Source organism: Notothenia rossii (genome assembly GCF_949606895.1).
Source record: "Notothenia rossii genome assembly, contig: scaffold_265, whole genome shotgun sequence".
NCBI lineage: Eukaryota > Metazoa > Chordata > Actinopteri > Perciformes > Nototheniidae > Notothenia > Notothenia rossii.
Genome location: NW_027639616.1, coordinates 47,501 through 55,317, shown reverse-complemented (window position 1 = coordinate 55,317; position 7,817 = coordinate 47,501). Strand labels below are relative to the sequence as shown.

Sequence of the window (7,817 nt, the reverse complement as noted above, 5' to 3'; positions counted from 1 at the left end):
TTCATCAAAATCAATTCAGGTTTCCTCAGAAAGCAAAGAGCTCACATTCAGCCACTTCACGAGGACCCACTGTAAACACCCGCGCTGTGTTTACCCTCGCCTGGTGATTTGTATCTGAAGGATTCCTGGGAGTCAGTGAGCTGCAGCGCTCCCAGCAGCTGCAGCTCACTGACTCTGCACACAGCCCCTGATGTCCGGAGCAGATTGACTTTCTGAAAACCTTTCCATGAACCCCTGTGGGACTCCTTCACTTTGTTTCTCAGAATGTAGTTTACAGCTGTGCAGGAATGAGTCCTAAACCCTGGCATGAGTCAGCATCACTTCCTGTCTCCTAGTCTGGAGGTCAATGGTTCTCTCAATGTGTTTTTGTTGTTATCCTGAAATCAGGTCTGAGGTTAACGAAAGCTGAGGAGCCTTTAACGCTTTGTTCGACCACATCAAATACTTCAGTCAATTAAAAACACACGTGAGAAACGTTTGTTTGACTGGAATCCCATTTCCTCCTAGACTCCTAAACAATCAGAGAGCTGACCTCCTGTCAGCCTGAAGGTCAGATCTGACCTCCTGTCAGCCTGAAGGTCAGATCTGACCCCCTGTCAGCCTGAAGGTCAGATCTGACCTCCTGTCAGCCTGTCAGCCTGAAGGTCAGATCTGACCTCCTGTCAGCCTGTCAGCCTGAAGGTCAGATCTGACCTCCTGTCAGCCTGAAGGTCAGATCTGACCTCCTGTCAGCCTGAAGGTCAGATCTGACCTCCTGTCAGCCTGAAGGTCAGATCTGACCCCCTGTCAGCCTGAAGGTCAGATCTGACCTCCTGTCAGCCTGAAGGTCAGATCTGACCTCCTGTCAGCCTGAAGGTCAGATCTGACCCCCTTTCAGCCTGAAGGTCAGATCTGACCTTCAGGCTGACAGGAGGTCAGATCTGACCTCCTGTCAGCCTGAAGGTCAGATCTGACCCCCTGTCAGCCTGAAGGTCAGATCTGACCCCCTGTCAGCCTGAAGGTCAGATCTGACCTCCTGTCAGCCTGAAGGTCAGATTTGACCTCCTGTCAGCCTGAAGGTCAGATCTGACCTCCTGTCAGCCTGAAGGTCAGATCTGACCTCCTGTCAGCCTGAAGGTCAGATCTGACTTCCTGCTGATTGGTGGTGTGTTTGCTCCTCAGATGGTGGAGCCCGTGGATCTGTTCTGGAAGTGCGGCCTGGCCAACCCTCACACCACCCACTGCCTGGGCAACGGGCAGATCATGATCAGCTGCATGGGAGAACCAGGGGGCAACGGCAAGGGTGAGACCCCCTGCAGACACCCTCACTACAAACAGCCCAACCCCTCTCCCTGAGACCCTTTATCAGCTGAAGACCCCGATAGGCTTTATGGATATATCCCATCATAAAGACAGACAGTGAACGCACCATCTGTGTCATTGCCACGGTACGGAATACAAAAGTCCCTCAGACAAAACCCCGTGTCATCATAAAGCGTGATATGAAACATTTTGTAGAGCAGGGTTTTTTCCACGACCTGTTTCTATTGATTGGGACAAAATCAATCTCATTGCAGAAGTTGAAACTGCCTGGACATTCTTTTATGATGGTTTTATTAAAACAGTTGATAGGCATGCCCCCTTAAGAGAATACAGAGTAAAAGGCAGAGCCTGGTTCACATCAGATCTTTCTGATTCACTACACGAGCGCAATGTGGCATGGTCAAAAGCCAGGAGTGCAGGTCTTGGCTCTCATTGGCTGCTCTTCAGGCAGCTGCGAAATGCATTTACCGTTAAAATCAGAAAAGCCAAAGCGGATCATCTCCGAACTGAAACTTCAGACAACCTAAATAATCCCCTTAAATTCTGGAAAACTATTAAATAGCTGGAAACACAAATGTTCTAGAGCTCCCACAATGCATTGTGAAGGAGGACTCTGTTCAACTCTCTGATAAGGCAGAAATGCTTGGTTGTTTTAATGAACATTTTATCGCTTCTGGTTCTCTTTAACCTCGCAGAACGTAGCTCAGGGAGCCACGGATCGCTCTGACGGTGGTATCTGGGAGGGTGAACCGTTTAATTTGATTCCAGTAACAGAGGTGCACAAAGCCCTGAACAGTTTGGAACCAAGAAAATCAGCAGGTCCTGACGACCTGGAGCCGTACTTTTTAAAGTTAGCAGCTGATTTTATAGCTTTGCCCTTGGCTTATCTTTTTAATCTGTCCTTGGAGACAAACGAAATTCCCCTTATTTGGAAATCTGCTTTTGTTCTCCCACTGTTAAAAGGGGGTGACCCCACTCACCTAAACAACTACAGACCCATCTCCAAATGATGTGTTTTAAATAAAGTACTGGAATCTCTGGTCAATTTCCAACTGAAGGAGTTTTTATCAATAAATAATATTTTATCTGAGTTTCAATCTGGTTTTAGGAAAAATCACAGCACTACAACAGCTGCCTTAAAAGTAGTAAATGATCTTATTGACTTCTTAGACAATAGAGAGCATTGCGCAGCACTTTTTATTGACTTGTCAAAGGCTTCTGACACAGTGGATCATGCCTTACTGTTACAAAGACTTGTCAGTATCGGTGTTTCAGGTAAGGCTGTCTGTTGGTTCGAGAACTATCTTTCATGCAGACCACAGTGTGTGCGGGCAGAAGGCTTAACTTCAACATCTCTTCAGGTATCCAAGGGTGTGCCACAGGGATCTGTTTTAGGACCATTGTTATTTATTATTTACATTAAGTCTTAATAACAATGTTTTGAATGCAAATTTGCATTTTTATGCTGATGATACAGTTATTTATTGTTCTGCGTCCACCCCGAAGCAGGCTCTCTGTCAGCTCAGAATGCTTTTAACATTGAACAATCCAACAAAATGTGTGATTTGAAACTTGTTTTAAATGCTGCCAAGACAAAGCTAATGATGTTCTCGAAAGCAAAAGCCAAGGTCTTGAACCTTCCTCCTATCACCACCTTGCAGGGGACGGAGGTTGAATCTGTGTTGCAGTATAAGTATCTTGGATTTATAATTGACAATTCGCTCTCTTTTAAACCACACATTGTGGAACTCTTGAAAAAATTAAGAGTAAAATTAGGTTTTTTCTTTAGAAACAAGTCTTGTTTTTCCTATGAGGCCAAAAAGAGACTAGTGTCTGTAACCTTTCTGTCTGTGCTGGATTATGGAGATGTGGTTTATATGAATGCATCTTCTCAGTGCCGTCACTCGCTGGACACCGTCTACCACGGTGCACTGAGGTTCATCACAAACCTCAGATCCTTGACGCACCACTGCAATCTATACACTCGTGTTGGGTGGTCTTCCCTGACCACGCGTAGACTGAAACATTGGCACGTCCTTATATATAAGGCTATTCTTTGTGCTCTTCCCCCTTATCTAAGGATGTACATAAATAGAAAATGCACTGGATCCTATCGGCTTCGCTCAGAGAACTTTTCCCTTTTAACTGAACCAAAGGTCCGTACTGAACTGGGGAAGAGGGCGTTCAGTTACGCTGCCCCTCTAGCTTGGAACCTGCTTCAAACTGAGCTGAACCTCAGAGAGCTGGTCTCATTAGAAACACTCAAAGCAACTTTAACTGACCTCGAAGCAGGCCGCTGTGTCTGTAAATGCTTTGGCTAAACTCTGTGTATGACTGTGTTGTGATTGTGTGTTTTTTATTTATCTGTAACTGTAAAACTGTCTGAAACTGTGCTGTTACCATTCTTGGGCCAGGACTCTTTTAAAAAGAGATTTGTAATCTCAATGAGACCTATCCTGGTCAAATAAAAAAAAGATCTGCTCTAACAATAGATAACCCCTCAGAGATCTCTGTGTCTCCTATCTGCCGGAGACTGTAGGCTCTTTATCTACATCTCTTTCAAACACTTTTACATCTGGAAGACCCCGTTCTGTTTTTACCTGTCCTCCTCTCAGGGGGCTTCGTGCTGCTGGACGGTGAGACGTTCGAGGTGGTCGGGAACTGGGAGCACCCGGGGGAAGCGGCACCATTTGGATACGACTTCTGGTACCAGCCGCGACACAACGTCATGATCAGCACCGAGTGGGGGGCGCCCAAAGCTCTGGCCAATGGGTTCAACCCGGACCACGTCAAGGAGGGTGAGTCAGCAGCAGGTTGCAAAGCACATGGTCCTCTGGTGGCATCGGCTCTGTGTGTAACCGCGGTTCCTGAGACCTGTCAGCAGCACAGGGTGCTTGGATCGGACCCAACTAAGAATCCAATTAGTGCGTCTGGGTCCTGAGTTCCTTTTCCAGTACATTTCCAGTCGGTAAGATAACATAAGAAGTACTTTAATGATCCCAATTTGGGAGCATAAAAAGACATGGAATTGTACATTAAAAATTCGAAGACTAGAAATAAACAATCCAAAATGTAAACATCTCTATAGAAATAAAATGGCATTAGAAAAAAAAGAAGAAAAAATTCATTTTGAATTACAAATGTGCAGTAACACACTATAAAGCAGGATATTATATATATACTTCTATGGATCTGTTTCCTAGTCTGTAACACACAGAGTTCTGCTAGACTTCCAGCTCAGTGTTGCCCTCTGGACAGAACCAGAGCCTCGCTCACAGGACTTCCTTGTTTTGGTTCTCAGGACTGTACGGCAGCTCGCTCCACATCTGGGACTGGACCAGCCACAGGAAGCTGCAAACGCTGGACCTTGGGGAAGACGGGGCGATCCCCCTGGAGGTCCGGTTCCTCCACGACCCAGACGCCACCGAGGGCTACGTGGGATGTGCTCTGAAGGGATCCGTCTTCAGGTTCTACAAAACACCTGTCAGTACCACAGGGTTCTAGATCCCAGTCAGACTTGAGTCAGTACCACAGGGTTCTAGATCTCAGTAAGACTTGAATCAGTACCACAGGGTTCTAGATCTCAGTAAGACTTGAGTCAGTACCACAGGGTTCTAGATCCCAGTCAGACTTGAGTCAGTACCACAGGGTTCTAGATCCCAGTCAGACTTGAGTCAGTACCACAGGGTTCTAGATCTCAGTAAGACTTGAGTCAGTACCACAGGGTTCTAGACCTCAGTCAGACTTGAGTCAGTACCACACGGTTCTAGATCTCAGTAAGACTTGAATCAGTACCACAGGGGTTCTAGATCTCAGTAAGACTTGAGTCAGTACCACAGGGTTCTAGATCTCAGTAAGACTTGAGTCAGTACCACAGGGTTCTAGATCTCAGTAAGACTTGAATCAGTACCACAGGGTTCTAGACCTCAGTCAGACTTGAGTCAGTACCACAGGGTTCTAGATCTCAGTAAGACTTGAATCAGTACCACAGGGTTCTAGATCTCAGTAAGACTTGAGTCAGTACCACAGGATTCTAGATCTCAGTAAGACTTGAATCAGTACCACAGGGGTTCTAGACCTCAGTCAGACTTGAGTCAGTACCACAGGGTTCTAGATCTCAGTAAGACTTGAATCAGTACCACAGGGTTCTAGACCTCAGTCAGACTTGATTCAGTACCACAGGGTTCTAGATCTCAATCAGACTTGAGTCAGTACCACAGGGTTCTAGATCTCAGTCAGACTTGATTCAGTACCACAGGGTTCTAGATCTCAGTCAGACTTGAGTCAGTACCACAGGGTTCTAGACCTCAGTCAGACTTGAATCAGTACCACAGGGTTCTAGATCTCAGTAAGACTTGAGTCAGTACCACAGGGTTCTTGATCTCAGTAAGACTTGAGTCAGTACCACAGGGTTCTAGATCTCAGTAAGACTTGAGTCAGTACCACAGGGTTCTAGATCTCAGTAAGACTTGAGTCAGTACCACACGGTTCTAGATCTCAGTAAGACTTGAGTCAGTACCACAGGGTTCTAGATCTCAGTAAGACTTGAGTCAGTACCACACGGTTCTTGATCCCAGTAAGGATACGTGTATAACTGCTGCTAAACTTTATGATCTAAAACATCATGAGCAAAACACGACCCATCCCTTCTCCATCCCGGTGAGACTTTATAGCCCTTTGTTGTGTTTGATAAGAGCTATAAAACCAAAGGGCCCTGAACTTCAGACGGTTCAGACCTTGAGAACAATGGCTCGTAAACCATCCAAACGTCCAGAAAACAATCATATCACTGAGAGGCTGTTAGCACTGAGCTCATAGCAAGTAGATAAGAATCTTCTTTTAAAACGCTTTGTTTTCTGAATGCAGGTTGATCGGGGCTTTGCTAACTCTGTAGCTGATGCTAACTCTGTAGCTGATGCTAACACTGTAGCTGATGCTAACACTGTAGCTGCTAACAGTGTAGTTGCTGCTAACACTGTAGCTGATGCTAACACTGTAGCTGCTAACACTGTAGCTGCTGACACTGTAGCTGATGCTAACACTGTAGCTGCTAACAGTGTAGTTGCTGCTAACACTGTAGCTGATGCTAACACTGTTGCTGCTAACACTGTAGCTGCTAACACTGTAGCTGCTGCTAACACTGTAGCTGATGCTAACACTGTAGCTGCTAACAGTGTAGTTGCTGCTAACACTGTAGTTGCTAACACTGTAGCTGATGCTAACACTGTAGCTGCTAACAGTGTAGTTGCTGCTAACACTGTAGCTGCTAACACTGTAGCTGATGCTAACACTGTAGCTGCTAACAGTGTAGTTGCTGCTAACACTGTAGCTGCTAACACTGTAGCTGATGCTAACACTGTAGCTGCTAACACTGTAGCTGATGCTAACACTGTAGCTGCTAACAGTGTAGTTGCTGCTAACACTGTAGCTGCTAACACTGTAGCTGATGCTAACACTGTAGCTGCTAACACTGTAGCTGCTAACACTGTAGCTGATGCTAACACTGTAGCTGCTAACACTGTAGCTGCTGCTAACCCTGTAGCTGCTAACACTGTAGCTGCTAACACTGTAGCTGATGCTAACACTGTAGCTGCTAACAGTGTAGCTGCTGCTAACCCTGTAGCTGATGCTAACACTGTAGCTGCTAACACTGTAGCTGATGCTAACACTGTAGCTGCTAACACTGTAGCTGATGCTAACACTGTAGCTGCTAACACTGTAGCTGATGCTAACACTGTAGCTGCTAACACTGTAGCTGATGCTAACACTGTAGCTGCTAACACTGTAGCTGCTGACACTGTAGCTGCTGACACTGTAGCTGATGCTAACACTGTAGCTGCTAACACTGTAGCTGCTAACACTGTAGCTGATGCTAACACTGTAGCTGATGCTAACACTGTAGCTGATGCTAACACTGTAGCTGCTAACACTGTAGCTGCTGACACTGTAGCTGATGCTAACACTGTAGCTGCTAACAGTGTAGTTGCTGCTAACACTGTAGCTGATGCTAACACTGTTGCTGCTAACACTGTAGCTGCTAACACTGTAGCTGCTGCTAACACTGTAGCTGATGCTAACACTGTAGCTGCTAACAGTGTAGTTGCTGCTAACACTGTAGTTGCTAACACTGTAGCTGATGCTAACACTGTAGCTGCTAACAGTGTAGTTGCTGCTAACACTGTAGCTGCTAACACTGTAGCTGATGCTAACACTGTAGCTGCTAACAGTGTAGCTGCTGCTAACACTGTAGCTGCTAACACTGTAGCTGATGCTAACACTGTAGCTGCTAACAGTGTAGCTGCTGCTAACACTGTAGCTGCTAACAGTGTAGTTGCTGCTAACACTGTAGCTGCTAACACTGTAGCTGATGCTAACACTGTAGCTGCTAACAGTGTAGTTGCTGCTAACACTGTAGCTGCTGACACTGTAGCTGATGCTAACACTGTAGCTGCTAACAGTGTAGTTGCTGCTAACACTGTAGCTGCTGCTAACCCTGTAGCTGATGCTAACACTGT

General features: G+C 46.0%; 1 protein-coding gene across 1 annotated transcript in view; it reads left to right on the top strand.

Annotated features, from left to right (window-relative positions):
- Positions 1 to 1,092: 1,092 nt before the first annotated feature.
- The window catches only part of LOC307027602 (methanethiol oxidase-like), an 11,728-nt gene continuing 5,003 nt past the window's right edge, over positions 1,093 to 7,817 (top strand). The window contains exons 1-3 of the mRNA XM_079695882.1: positions 1,093 to 1,282; positions 3,918 to 4,100; positions 4,604 to 4,785. Of these exons, the coding sequence (XP_079552008.1) occupies positions 1,162 to 1,282; positions 3,918 to 4,100; positions 4,604 to 4,785 (486 nt within the window). The 5' untranslated portion in view covers positions 1,093 to 1,161. The remainder of the gene's footprint in view (positions 1,283 to 3,917; positions 4,101 to 4,603; positions 4,786 to 7,817) is intronic.